The sequence below is a fragment of the Ambystoma mexicanum genome, chromosome 1q (genome assembly GCF_040938575.1).
Source record: "Ambystoma mexicanum isolate Mex_15411 chromosome 1q, UKY_AmexF1_1, whole genome shotgun sequence".
Taxonomy (NCBI): domain Eukaryota; kingdom Metazoa; phylum Chordata; class Amphibia; order Caudata; family Ambystomatidae; genus Ambystoma; species Ambystoma mexicanum.
This window is the reverse complement of record NC_090922.1, coordinates 193,208,738-193,224,208: the sequence shown is the minus strand read 5'-3', so window position 1 is coordinate 193,224,208 and position 15,471 is coordinate 193,208,738. Positions and strand designations below refer to the sequence as shown.

The 15,471-nt window shown below is 45.8% G+C and overlaps 1 protein-coding gene across 3 annotated transcripts in view; it reads right to left on the bottom strand.

Moving 5' to 3' along the window:
• LOC138526452 (BAR/IMD domain-containing adapter protein 2-like) overlaps window positions 1-15,471 on the bottom strand; it is a 451,265-nt gene that overhangs the window by 72,146 nt on the left and 363,648 nt on the right. For all 3 annotated transcript variants that reach the window (XM_069637240.1, XM_069637231.1, XM_069637221.1), the window contains exon 10: window positions 12,949-13,150. In XM_069637240.1, coding sequence (XP_069493341.1) covers window positions 12,949-13,150 — 202 coding nt within the window. The remainder of the gene's footprint in view (window positions 1-12,948; window positions 13,151-15,471) is intronic.

Sequence of the window (15,471 nt, the reverse complement as noted above, 5' to 3'; positions counted from 1 at the left end):
AACATCTCTTAAGGAACTGTCCAGAAGTACCACCCAGGAGGAAGGAAAACTCCAGCCCCCGTTCTTACGCAAGGGAAGTATCGGGAGAGCCACCTGCCACCCTTGCAACTCTTCCAAACCAATAGAGGATTCAGACGACAATCAACTCATGGTATTCAGAGTACACCTTTGGCTATCTGATTCAGGACCCATAGAAGTTTTGGCTATGCTGGACTGCGGTGCAGCGGGTTACTTTATCGACTTAAATTGGGCCAAGAAGAAGATGGTACCCTCAAGACCTAAGCCAAGACCCATACCAGTCGAAGGAGTGGACGGTACACCTTTGTCTTCAGGTCCCATAATCAACGAGACTATTCCATTGAGGATGAAACTGGGAGATCATCAAGAGTATATGGTTTTCGATCTTATCAGGGAAGCTCACTTCCCCCTGGTTATCGGGATACCTTGGTTGAGACGGCATAACCCCACCATCGACTGGACGTCCAACAGAGTGAGTTTTAACTCATCATACTGCGGATCTAACTGCATGAAACTTCCTGTCAAAAGATCCTATGAAGAAGAGACCAACACCATCCGAACAGTGACCGTGTCTTCTGTTCCGCTCCAATACCGGGAATATGCTGAGGTGTTCCTAGATACACTGCCAAGAATCTTACCCCCTCATAGGAATGAAGATTGTTCCATAGACCTTATGCCGGAAGCAGTGGTGCCTTTTGGTCGCATGTATCCATTATCCATGCCAGAAAAACGTGCTCTCAAAGACTACCTGGACGCTAATTTACAAAACGGACTTATCCAAGAATCCAATTCTTCTTGTGGGGCTTCCTTGTTCTTTATCCCAAAGAAAGACACCTCTGAACTACGACCATGCATAGACTACAGGGGCCTAAATCAAGTCACCATTCGCGACAGATACCCTATGCCATTGATACGAGAAGTCCTGGAGGCAGTCCAGGGGGCTGTCTATTTTACCAAGCTTGATTTAAGAGGTGCATACCATCTTTTGAGGATACGAAAGGGCGACAAATGGAAGACTGCCTTTCGTACCCCTTTGGGGCTCTTTGAATATAGGGTGATGCCCTTTGGGCTGGTAAATCCGCCAGCTAAATTCCAACGGTTCATGGATAAAATATTTTCGGACATGCTGTTTCTGTCTGTGGTCGTCTACCTAGACAATATATTGGTATTTTCTCGCACTTTACAAGACCACCGCCGACTTGTCAAGGAAGTGCTACATCGTCTACAAATACATCAACTGCTGGTCAAACCAGAGAAGTGTGAGTTCGAAGTGACCACTATATCCTACTTAGGTTTCATCCTATCTAAGGACGGCATCGAGATGGACCCAAGGAAGATAAAGGCCATAGTGGAATGGAAGGAACCCTCGAACGTCAAAGAAGTACAAAGGTTTCTTGGGTTGGCAAATTTTTACAGACGTTTTATACCCAATTTTTCCAACATAGTGTTACCCATCACATCTCTTCTAAAAAAGGGAGTCAAATTCATCTTTGACATAAGACCCAGAGAAGCCTTTCAACGACTAAAAGATTTGTTTATTTCAGCTCCCATTCTCGTCCAACCAGATCAGGCTAAACAGTTCATCTTGGAAACAGACGCTTCCATTGGGGCAGTAGGGGCCATTCTACTCCAGAAGGCAGATGATGGGGAAGAACACCTGGTTGCCTACTACTCTAAAACGTTGACCAGCAGTGAACGGAACTATTCTGTCCTTGAGAGAGAACTGTTGGCTATCAAGTTAGCTTGCCAAGAATGGCGCCATCTCCTGCAAGGTGCGGCCCATAGCTTCCTAATCCGCACCGACCAACGCAACCTACAAGTCCTTCAACAGATGGAATGCACAAATGCCCGTCATGCCGGGTGGGCCTACTTCTTCTTACAATTTGACTTTATAATTACTCACTCTATAATTCCAGGTTCGGAGAACCATAAGGCTGATGCTTTGTCCCGCAGATACAGGGACGACTCAGGGGACGATAAGAATCACGAACTGGTGTTTCCGGACCTTAAGATAGTTGCAGCAGCCTCCCTTTTTCTTCAGGATCTGATCCCAGGTTATAATGTGCAAGCCGGATTACCCTCTGCTGTTACTCAGGCTAGTGATGGTCTCTTTTACCATGGTTCTGCTCTCTTTATTCCCACTAAGCCGTTACAGAGACAGGTGCTTTCCTGGTGTCACGATGCCCCCCTGGTAGGCCACCCTGGAATCAGGAAGACATACGAGCTACTTCACAGGGGTTTCTGGTGGCCCACCCTTAGGAAGGACGTACAGGAATACGTATCCTCTTGCCCTGTTTGCGCATCTAGCAAGTACCAAACGGGGAAACCGGTTGGATTATTGCAACAGCCACAGTTGCCAGAACGTCCGTGGGAGCACGTTTCCACAGACTTCATTGTGGACCTCCCCAGATCATATGGTAAGACCGTAATCATGGTTACGGTAGATTCCTACAGTAAACCAGCTCATTTCTCCGCCTTCTCCCATATACCAACAGCACCAGAAACCGCAGCCACTTCGTCTGTGATGTGGTTCGTCTTCATGGTTTACCCAGGACCATTGTATCGGATCGAGGTTCTCAGTTCACCTCCAGGTTCTGGTCAGCGCTCTGTCAATCATTGGGTATTCACAGGGCTCTTTCTTCAGGATACCATCCCCAGAGTAACGGGCAGACGGAGAGGCTTAATGCAAGCCTCGAACAGTACCTAAAATGCTTTTGTAGCCCCCAGCAGGACGAATGGTTTCGATTCCTTCCACAGGCAGAATTCGCCTATAACAATTCTTTCCATACAACCATCCAGATGTGCCCTTTCTACTGTACCTAAGGCTATCATCCTCAACACTTACCTTGGAATAATAGACCTTCAACTGATGTACCTGCCCTAGACAGTATACTAAAGGACCTACATGAAGTGCATACCTTAGCCAAGAAGGCACACAAAACCAGTCAACAATCACAAAAGAGGTGGGCCGACAAGGGCCGGCGTAACAACCCAGACTGGAAGGCAGGTCAGTTAGTCTGGTTGTCTACCAAGTTCCTGCCAAAATGGGTTCACACTGGTAAATTCTCTTCAAGATATTTGGGTCCCTTTCCCGTCCTGTCCAGAATCAATCCGGTGGCCTATAAGCTTTAGTTACCCAAATATCTCCAGAGGGTTCATCCAGTTTTCCACACCTCCCTCCTGAAACTGCACAAGGAAGACCCTTTCCAGAGACGGGTTCTTAGAGTGCAAACTCCTGTAGCTCCAGTTCCTGATGAGTATGAGGTTTCCTACCTGGTTGATTCACAATATCGTAAGGGCAGGGTACAATACCTGGTGCATTGGAAGGGCTACCCTGTAGAAGAGAGGTCCTGGGAACCAAGCTCCCATATTCATGCCCCCCGATTGCTAAGAAGGTTCCATCAACGTCATCCCGGAAAGCCGGGGGGGTTCCGAGGAGACGGGGGTATACTGTCAGGAACTGCGGGTGGAAGCTGTGGGAGCGCTGGAAGCATTAACTTTAGCTCTCCTACCGCTCTAGTCCTCATCCAAAATGGCGGCGTCTAGTATATTACCAGACCCCGCCCCGCGCTCATTGCGTTGTATCTGTTGTTCTTGGCACAACGCTCTGTGCGACTTAAACTTTAGTCCTCTTACCTGTCAGTTTCGCCCTGACTTTCTTCCATTCCTGCCTCCCTTCTAAGGTTTGTTTCTTTCTGTCTTTCCGTACCTTTTTCTCTTTCGGCGTCTTGCCGGCATTCCTACTATCCACGTCCTGTTTGAACCCTGGTTTCTTCCGCTGTCTTGCGGTTCACTTCTAGTACTATTCCGGCATCTATTGCCGCTCATTTCTTATCTTCGTTTCCTGCTGTTCGCCTCCTTCTTTCAGCGGTCTCCGCTCTCTTTGCCTGGAGCACTCGTGCGCCAGGGATCCTTACGCGGACCTCCGCATCATTGGGTTTGGTGTTAGTTAATCCTTACCGCACCACTCACCTGCTTTAATCTCTCTGTGTTTTTTCCTGTTTCTATTTTGAGGCGATTCTTCCTATCCCAGGGAATAGCTGCTTAAACTTCCTGCTGCCACGTTTCAGTTCTAAGATCCCATTTGTTTCTACTCTGCACTCCGGAACGTTTAACTCCAATCAAGACTCTTGGACATCAGGGTTTTTTCCGCCACTTGGCTTTTTCCCTGCTTTGGGGCTGGCTCCCCGGGGTACCCCAAGGACAGGTTCCAGCTCTGCCAAGGTGGCCTCCGGGGGAGCCAGACCCTATTTACACGAACGGAAGGACCACAAGCCTAAAGAAAAGCCATATTTCGACAAGAAAAAGAAGAGCAAATCTGGTACTGTATCCGAGGACCTTACTTCAGTGGAATCAGGTGAGGAGGATTGGGAGGGTACACAGGGATCTGACAAGTAGGTCCTTGAGTAATTCTACAGTGAAGAGAGGATTTCCACTCAGATAGTCAGTGTCTTAAAATGTGTCTAGGTAGTGGTGGTTTTGCGAGATGAAATGTTTGGTGTGCTGTCAGATGTGGCATTGGTGTTTATGTGCTGTCGGATCATGCTGGTTTTGTTGACAAAGAAAGATGGCAGTGGATTTACCGTTTGCAGTGCGGTACGGGTGGTTTGTGCGGAGAGTTGATGCAATGCGAGATGGCTTTGAAGGGGGCTTTTTGCTTTCACTGTTGGCCTTGGCTACCGGGTTTTCGTAGTAGTTGGCCTTGACAGTTGTGATCTTTCATCTGCGTATAGCACAGTGTTCCTTGTTGCAGGGTGAAGTCGGAAGCGCTGCAGGATTTTCGCCAGGTCTAGTGATTGAACTGTTGTGGGATGCTGTAAGACTTATTTTCATATGCAGTCCATTGGCCAAAGAAAGATTTTGGTCAAAGGGTGGGAGTTGTGCTCCATACTATACAAAAGTACCATAAAGGCTTTCGGAGACCTCAAGCCTAAGTAAACTCCTACAACCCTCATCATCCTCTTTGACTAACTGGCTTTGCTTTTTTTTAAAGATCTCCAAGATCCCCAATGGAGGCAGTACTATGCTCTCAAAGTGGTGGGTGGTGGTACTAGCAAAAGGAAATGATGGCCTGCCTACCTTCTCAAGGCCTCGATAACCTCAGAAAACTTTGGAAACACTGGCTGTGGTGGGGGAGGGGGAATACCAGTCTACAAATTCAAAAGCATACCCTGGAGGCACACCAGAATCTTATGAAATATATGCAACTTTATTCTTCTTCAATTAAAAGTTGATGAACAATCAAAGGACAAAGATACCTCCAGCTATGGAACGGGGAGGCACGGGGTGGGCTGGGATGCTGTTCACATCCAAGCTGTTGATAGGTGAGGTCACAAATCCCTGCCACTTTCTTCACTTGCAGTTTAATCTGCTGCTCGGGGACATCTGGAATTGCCTACACTTGAAGGAGCTCTGCCAAACTGGCATGCTCCAACAGGGCAGCAGGGTGTAGCATGGTGAGGTGTTTGGCAAACTTCTTAAAAACAATCTTATGTGGAGGAAACCCTCTCATTTACAGGACCTGCTCTTTGGGTCTATTTGAAACATGCTGGCTCGACGGGGTCATTGAGCGGATGGTGAATTCAAAGGGGAATGCCTGTACGTATGGCTGTGCTGGGCTTTATAGACCACGATCCTAGATGTGCAACAATGGGGTGCTGTACAGGAATGGGGTACAGTTATAAGGGAGAATAATATGGCTACAATTGGAAGGATAGACTATTAAGGGTTCACATTTAAGGTAATTGGAAGAGAGGATCCAAAGGGCTTATAGGCGGGGGTACAGTTTATGGTGATAAAGATGGATCCATGCTTTCATACATTGGTTGGTGGATCCTCAGCTATAGTCCTGCCAAAATGATATTCCTGTGAGTTTCACCTTCATCGCTGCCCTATTGAGTTCCTGTCTCTTCCTGTGAGTTTCACCTCCATCACTGGCCTATTGAGTCCCTGTCCCTTCCCGTGAGTTTCAACTCCATCGCTGCCCTATTGAGTCCCTGTCCCTTCCCATGAGTTTCACCTCCATCGCTGCCATATTGAGTCCCTGCCTCTTCCCATGAGTTTCACCTTCATCGCTACCCTATTGAGTCCCCGCCTCTTCCCGTGAGTTTCACCCTTATCATTGACCTATTGAGGCCCTGCTTATTCATGCGAGTTTCACCTCCATCACTTCCGTATTGAGGCCCTGCCTATTCCTGTGAGTTTCACCTTCATTGGTGCTCTACTGAGTCCCTGCCTCGTCCTGTGAGTTTCACCTTCATTGCTGCCCTATTGAGTTCCTGTCTCTTCCTGTGAGTTTCACCTCCATCACTGCCCTATTAAGTCGCTGCCTCTTCCGGTGAGTTTCACCTCCATCACTGCCCTATTAAGTCGCTGCCTCTTCCGGTGAGTTTCACCTTCATCACTGCCCTATTGAGTCCCTGCCTCTTCCTGTGAGTTTCACCTTCATCCCTGCCATTTTGAGTCCCTGCCTCTATCTGTGTGTTTCACCTCCATCGCTGCCCTATTGAGTCCCTGCCTCTTCCCATGAGTTTTAATTTCACCGCTGCCCTATTGAGTCCCTGACCCTTCCCGTGAGTTTCACCTCCATCACTGCCCTATGTTGTCCCTTCTCCTTCCTTTGTGATTTCCTCTGTTGCCTTCTTGTGCTATGCATCATGTCAAACATTCTCAAGACAAGACCAATGTTAACTTAAACGACAAACTCATCTAACAAAATATCCGCCAAGATGGACAGGCTTAATCTTAAAGACGCCCCAGTAGCCTGGCATGTGGGGCTTCCCCTGGCATGTATCTGCTCATGTTGAACCTGTGTTTTTTGTGTATCAGAGGCTTGGGAGGAGATCTTCATAAGAGCTGCCCTGATTCTAGGCACACATACCTCCCTGGGATCAGAGCTGGTGATGTTTAATCTACTGTCACCCTCCTTAGCTGATCTTTGTATACCTGACAAATAGTGTCTGAAAACACCTGTGCTGGTTGGTAAGAATATCATTATGAGAAGATGGAAAATAGAAAGAAGATTTAAAGAGGGGATGGCGACCCTTGCGACAGTGGAGAGGCACACGTTTTGTGTGAGGAGTAAGGACAGTGGCAGAAGCACCTGGCACTCTACAATTAAGGATGCGAAAACAAAACCACAATTAGTCTGTGTAGATTATTTCACTCTCGGGGGATGACCGTTTGCGCCTTCTTTCTCTCACTTCACTTGACCCCACCACTATTGCTTTCTCTTTTTGTCATGGTGTGTAGTTAATTAATCCTCATTGACCTCGGAAGGCGATCATTAATGAGAGATAATGACCTGCTCCAGAGTTATTGCCCGAGGTGAAGCCAAGGGCTGTGAATTGAGATAGGGTCAATAGACTAAGCCATACTAACCCCTCCTGGAGTCCATAAGGATATTAGCACACTTGCAATTGAAAAAAAGTGAATGTTTTTAAACTGCTGATCAAGTAAGAATGCTTCGAACAATTATACAAGAGAGATTATAGAGTGAATTCCGTGCACTCTGATTAAATGCCAAGAGCTCTGTAATGCAATCCTTATGCTAGTGTTATGCAATGCACTGTGCTGGGTGTAATAGAAATAATAAGCTTTGCAGAGAATCTCGCTTTCCCTTGTTTCGTCGTCACTAAAAATTGGATCCCGGAGCTGTGCTAACGACTAAGAAAAATAAATCAAGAGAGGCAAACCCTTTGACCAGTTTTTTACAAGATTGCTGGTGTGAAATTTCCAAAAGCATGAATGCAGATCCTTACCTACACATGGATGCCTCCATTTGGCTTAATCTGACCTTAAAATGTCAAGGTAAAGTTTTTTTCTGGTCAGAATGGTTCTTGGCAGATATAAAATACTTCCATGATCTGATAGATGGGGGAGGGATGGGAGATGGGAGATGGATCTCATACACACAATTGAGTATGACTCATAACATGGCTGATTGCACACTCGCTGAATACAGGAAATTGAAGACTATTGTTGCTACCTGTCTTGGTGTGCGTCAATTGCCGAGTCAGAATGACGCCTGGTCTGCTCCACAGACATGTGTGAGTGCCTCTCACTCGGCTGCTACGATGGACGGATTCTTAAAAGCTTGCCGAAGAGGTGATCCAAGGCTGCAAGCCATTTGGGCGGAAGAGCCGGGGGAGGACATTGATCAAATTTGCTGGCGACGTTGCTGTGAGAATACTCGCCTGGTGAGTCTAGACTGGGGCCTTAGGGCGTCACAAACAAAAATGCTCTTTAGATCTTACTGGATGCCTGTTAGGTAATTTAAGAGGCAACTCTTGGACAATGAACTCTGCTGGAAATGCAAGGGCACACGAGGATCCCTCAGTCATCTAATTTGGTTTTCTCCAAAGGCACAGCAGTTCTGGGAGAGTGTATGTGAGAGGTTAGGATTGGTCTTGAACTGTACAGTCCCTCTCGCAGCCGCCTTATTAATTCTAGGAGACGTATCTGTGATGGATGACATCACCTTTGGGCAGATGACTTGGCTGCTCCGTGCCAGTATGATTGCTAAGAGGATGATATTGAGATCTTGGAAGTCAAGCAGCTCCTTCAATATCGATGAATGGGTGGAGGAGCGCATCACTATTTCAACCTATGAGAAAGCCATCTACAAGAATGCAGGAGACATTGGGAAATTCTGGGACATTTGGAAGTTTCCTTGAGGTCTACGGATAATTTAGATCTTTTATTCAGGATGTAGTGTCTGTGGAAATTATTGTTATTATTACTAATACATGTATATTTACCATTTCAGTGTTGTTGTTTGATGACTTAATAATTGATAGAAATGTTAATTGATTAAATTGTTTCATGGTTCTCTGTCCTTAATCTATTTTTTTTTCTTTCTCTTTCTTCCTCCTATTCTGTTTATTTTCTTCTTGAATTCATTACTTAGTTATAGCTAGGTAGTTTATTTATCGTTGATTATATGCCAGATATATTTGGGTTTGCATTATTGTAATAATTTGAATGATTGATGATGTTTTCCACTTCTGTATGTTATGTATTGAAAATAAAAAGTTTAAATCAAAATAAACTGTTGTCTAGATCACAAATGCTCTAATGCTTCGCAGATGAACAACTTTAGTTTTTCTTAAAAGGCGAGAAATAATCTGGAGAAGGTGCCGAATTTAAGTCTGGAGTAGAAAACAATTTTTAGAGATCGTTTTCCCGAAAGATAACATATGCCCATTTCATGATTCAGCCACTAGGTGGCAGTACTGCATAGTATTACAATCCATCACTTATTCGAGCTGTAGACTTCAGTTACACTGTGCTGGCTAAACAGGGGTGTATCCAAATCATTCGCACAAAATGCTTCAAATCCAGCAGTGGGGGAAAGCAAAGGACGTGAAGGGGAGGTCAAGATGGCAGGAGCGGGGTAAAACGGGCAGTGCCATAAGTATTCGATGCCTAAGCAGGGTGTCCAGTCATTTGGTCGACTGAAAACTGGTCGAATGACATTTGGTCGACGCAATTTGGTCGAAAACCAAATGGTCGAATTTTTTTTTTTAATTATATATTTATTTTTCGGGTTTTCGTTTTAAAAAAAAGGGTTTTTTAGAAAAAAAAGGGGGTTGACCCCCCCCAAAAAAAAGGGGTGAAAATAAAAAATAAAAAAAATTCAACCATTTGGTTTTCGACCAAATTGGTTCGACCATTTGTCCAGTCGACCAGTTTTTTTTGACCAAATGACTGGTAACCCTAAGCAGTTATATATTTCTCTTAACTAGAAATTCAGCACATTTTACAACCCAAAGGATCCAATAAAACGCAGTCGAAGGAGGTGATGGTTCACCAAGAAGTATACTCAATGCCAGGGCGTTAAGTGGGCCAGGGCTAGCTGGGCCCGAGCCCCAGCAGTCTCCAGAAAGGACTACCGAGCCAGGGCCCGGCCGGGGCCCACCATGACTAGCCCCAGCCCGCCGACACCTCAGGCAGCCCAGTTACACGTGCTGCTTGCAGGTGTCAGCATTCCGTAATTTCCGACACCTACAAGCAGCAGGTGTAACCGTGCCGTGCGGGCGGCCTGATGTCTATGTACTCGAAAAAGGAGGAGGACTGGACTACCCAGCTCTCCTTTTGTTTCTGAGTAAATAGTCATTTAATAGTAACAGTAATAGCCCTCTGGCCCTCTTCTTGTTTCGAGCACATAGACACCAGCAGCAGGGAGACCTTTAATTCAAGGTGCCCGTGGTTAAAGCGGGCTCCTTGAATGAAAGGGCTGCCTGCTGTGTGTGAGCTGGGGCACCCTACTGTCACACCTTTGGTGTGCCCAGCCCCTTCTTTTGTTTAAAAGGAGGGGCTGGGCGCATCGAATGTAATAATGGCAGTGCAGCTGAACTTTACTACTTTTACCAGGCCTCTCCTTTAAGCAAAGGGGCGGCTCTCATTGGGGTGTAGCCTCTGTTAGGCCACGCCCCCAACGAGAGCCGGCCTCGATTTATAATCCCACTTAAAGCACTGTCCAGTGCTGCATAGTCATCTCTAGCTTTGCAGCTTTAACTGAGCTCTTTTCAGCTTCTAGATGTGTGGCGGCTCATTCCAGAGGGTGGGTGCCACAACAGAGATGTTCCTTCCTCCATGACAAGGTCTATTGTACTTAGAATGAGAACTATTTGGTTCCCCTCTCCTCTGCCAATGGGAGGGGTTTCCCTGGAGCATATTGGGAAATACGTGCAGATAGGTGTGAACTCAATTGTGTGTTTTGTTAAGGCATGTGTACAGTCTATCACTGTAATCATGTTTCCGCGTGCCTATTCGTCCAGAAGATCTTCTGTGACGTTTCAAAGCATGATGTCATCTTTCTTGGCAGGTGAGGTAGGAAGTGGGATTTTGCGCTATTTGAGAGAGAAATGACATGTCTGAGTTGGTAATGACTCCAAGGTTTCTTACTTTATCCAACGTATGGGTGGTGGGGTGGTGGTGGGCGGGTGGTGGGCCCAGTTCCAGGGGTGGAAAATGAGCTTCTTTAGCATCATTGCTATTGGCCATCCTCTCCTGTAGGCAGTTTAAAATGGGCTGGTGTGTATCCTTGGTTCATTCTAGATTCATAATAAAATAATAATGGCCATCTCAGTACGCGCAAGTTCCAGAACGCACTGCGTTCCGCTTTCTCTGTATTGTTTTTAAGTGTACTTGCGGTCTTGTTGCCCCCCCTGCCCTATATTCCCTCTTTGCAGCCACACTGCTCTTCTTCTTCTAACTACTCCTCGTACCTCTTTGCACAATCCCATTCCCATTCCCCTGTTATCCCAGCTCCAAAAGGCCCTGGAAGGATAGCTCAGGGGCAACACGTTTGTCTTGGAAGCAAAAAAACACAGAGCAGCACAGGTGAGAATCCCGGTCCTGCACAGAAGCAGGTTTGAATCCCTGTCCCGTGCTTAGAGACTGGTCCCCGGTATAAAGAGTATTACCCCTCCTTCTGTACTCTATTCTTCTACAGTATCTGGTTAGCTTTCCTCTCTTACACTCACCTTCCAAGCTCCTCTTGGATGAAATGTGTTCATTTTGACTGAGCACCTCTATACATTGTCATTGCTTTGTATCAGTTTTGTGTCATTTTTACAAAGCCCTTTGGCCAAAGCGCTCTACAAATTCAAAGAAAATAAACACAAAAAATAAATAGTAGTTAAATGAGAAGATTTCAATTAAGGAAGCTACGAGCTTTGTGAATGCACTGAAAGGCTAGGGTCTTGGGGTACATCACATATAAGGACTATATATAAATAAACAGGAACATCTTGTCCCAAGATCTAGCTCTCTGGCAAAGGGTGTGTGCATACGTGTGTATGTTTGAGTGTGAGTGTGTGTATTTTAGAATGCAAAACATCTTCATCTTCACCCTCTAAAATAATTGCATGTAAGTTTTTGGATACTGTGACAAATTGAGACCATTTCAGTATTCAGGTGGTTGACCAGGCATGTTTAGTTAAACCCTCAGAAGTTCACATTTTCATTAAAAGTTGGAAGGTGTGTGAGATTCTTTTAATGAGGAATGTGGGTCACATTTGTCTGGACCGTGAAGTGTGGGTGCATTTGCAGATCAGATATTTGAAGTCTATCTATGATTCTGATAAAATTGGAGAGTTTCTTAAGCCGAAAACACATGCTTAACAGTGTTCCTCGATCTGCCAAAGGAATTGGAGCATTGAACGGTGGGGGTCAGTCGAGGCCTACGTCTGCAAATCTGGGGCAGGTACTGATTGAGAGCAAAACATTTTTTGGGTGTATAGCCCACAGGCTGCTTAATTTGTGGGGGTGTTTGCAGGGCTCAGCCCCGGCACTTATTTCTGATCCCCGGAACCTATTGTCTCAGACTCAGTTTGATTATGATGTGCTGTTTTGGCAACGTTATTTTTAATTGCCAGTCACATAATAAGCACCTATAGAATCAGAGCAAAATGTAAATGATGATTGTGTTTAAAGTCAAACTTAAGCGTGTCTCTTGTCAAGACACAACAAGTATGTTATTTTATGTGTATGTTGATTAGCATTTGTAAATCACTCTTCTGCTGTAGTGAGTACATCTGTCAACCACAATAAGCCGGTGGGAGTTGCAGCTTTAACCCCATATATGATGACATCATGAGGAGAAGCTGTGGGTGGTGGCAACAGTGGGCGAGGAGCTGCCCATCTTGGCGTGTCAATTGCATATTAGAAAATATTTGAGCCCCAGCACTTATTTCTTTAAATATTAAGCACTGACAGCGAATGAAATTGCATTGAGGTGCTTGTCATGATTCCAAGATGTTCAATTAGCCTGCAAATATATGCCACTACTGCCCTCCGTTCTGCTTAGAACCTGCTCAGGATAGTGCTATGGCAGCTCAGAAATTGTGCTCATTTAATCAGTGACCCCTCTGCTGAGATTGTCAACTGTGTGCCCCTGTTTACCCCAGTGGAAGGTGGACTCACGCTTTGGTGGCCTCATTCTCTCCATAGTGCCAGCCGTCCCTGGCTTCAGGCACCAGCAGCAGGATGACATCGTTCTCCTGGAAGTTGAGGAGGGTGGTGTTCTCACCAGCGGCATGAGAGAAGATGGCCTGGACACGCCGCCTTTCCACGCGTGGAGGCAGCACGGAGAGGGGGCTGATTCGCGGTAAGGTTTTATTCTCAACTGCAGGGGAGACAAGAGAAAGCATCTTCGGCAGTCATTCTGACAGTTAACGAACTAGATTCAAAATAATACCAAATGCACGTGGGAAAGTGTCACCTTGTTGTATCTGACAGATTACTCTCTGACCACAGCCATGCACAACAACATGCATAGATACCCACTTACACATCCATTGACAGTGAACAAGGAGAACCGAGTCAAACAAAACATCCACATTTTATTTTCTTTCATGTACGCCTTCATAAACCCTGACTCCAAACGTGTGGTATGTCTTTCAACTTTATAATTTCTGTTTTTGACCTTGGTATTTTCGAATTTCTGTATTTTTTGACATATGTCCATTATATAACGCTTGTATCATCTGGTCTTCTCTTTTTGTCTTACACTATGTTATTTACTGTTGTAATGTCACATTTCTAACTTGCTTTGCGTTTCTATGTGCTACACAGCCTTGAAAACGACCTACGTGGTCGAAACACTTGTTGGCTGTTAACCCTATGGTTAAATTTCCTTACATGATATAAAAAAACAGAATTATATCTTTAATTTTCAATTTAATTGGTAATAGTACAAATCTAAGCAGTGCGCGTTTCACTTTACTTCCAAAATTGAACCTATAATTGCGTAACTGATCTGTGCTCTGTTAGGGGATTCCAGTGGAAGTAACCGACGCAGCAGGACATTTCAATGTAGCAATTTGGCACAAAAACTTAAGGTGGAGAAGCACACTGGTGGTCTCTTAGGCGAACCCGTAGCCTTCATATCCCCTTCTCTGCCAAGTTGTATTCCACCTTGGGGTCCCCAGTGACATCACAGACAACTCGAGCTTCACTCTCACCAATCAGGTATCACTCTGAACCCCAATGGTGCACAATATCCCCATAGTTGCTGGCTACCCATCTATAATTCTAAATGCGGAAGAGACTCATAGGGCCTCATTACACGGAAGGCGGTAACCATGGCACTACTAGCGCCATGTTTGCCGCCGGTATTTTACCGAGTCCGCCATGGTGAATGGCGGAATTACCGCCGCATTCCAAGGTGTGCGGGGCGGTAATTCCCCATTCACCATGGCACTTCCCCATTCCAATTTTTGCCCCCATAGGGCTCAATGGGAATGGGGAAGGTGGTAATTACGGTACCGCAAATTGCGGTACCGTAATTACCTCCAAGGTCCCTTTGCGGGTCCCGTCTTTAACGGCTGGTAAAACCAGCTGGTAAACAGGTAAAACCAGCCGTTAAGGTAGGGACCCGCGAAGGGACCTCGTAGTAAGGCGGTAAGGGATTACTGGTACCGGTACCCTTACCGGTACCGGCAATCCCTTACTGCCATCCATTTAATGAGGCCCATAGTTCTGTCCAAATTCATGGAAATAGCAATGTGTTGTCTACTATGGCTCATACAATCACCCAATAATAGCACCACCCCGTGGCCTGCACCATCGCACAATAGTACCTTGGGCCCTGCCCAGCCCAGCCCAGAAATTACTCCACTGTTCTGTGCCAACCCCATAAAAAACGTAACTGTGCTGAGTGTGTCAAATCTATAAACAATCAGAGTTATCACAAATGCATGAACTACACTATAGTGCTGTAAAGACCCATGAAAGACTGCACCATATTGTGAACAATATATACAATTCCACACTGGACAGGAACACATGCATACAAGTCAATAAACGAGGGAGCACAGTAACCCAAACAAAAATGTGCAGTGCCCTTTGCCAAGCCCATACAATACCACACGATGTTGTGCCACACACATGTCATACAAAATTGTGGTGTGCAAAACCCATAATGCATCACACCGCCATGTTCCCCATGGTACAAGCACCACACAGAACAGTGGCAACCGCAGAAATGGCCGCGCAGTGACATTCTAAATGATATTGAATGATGTTTAACGCTGAATAATAAAGACAAGCATATGAATCGTGCAATGTTCGTGCCAGAGAACAGGGAACAGCAGCGTATTCCTGAACTAAGACCATATTATGAGACCCAAAGGGCTTTCGTCCAGGCCTGTGCGATGGCTTCCACATCTCATTGGGCATAGGGCATTATTTAGCTCTTCATTGATTCTTCTTGAACAGAGTCACCAGTAACTGCAGAACAGGCTGGCAGCGGCCATCTTTGCTATGGGCAATAAACCACTAACCGTTTCCCAAAAGACTATGGCCCTCATTCTGAGTATGGTGGTAGTCATGGCGCTATTTGCGCCATGACTGCCTCCCATACCGGTACCGACTCCGGTTTGGTGAAAAGAGGACTTACCTGTCCAGTCTGACCTTGGCGGGACCGGTAAATCCACATTCACCAAA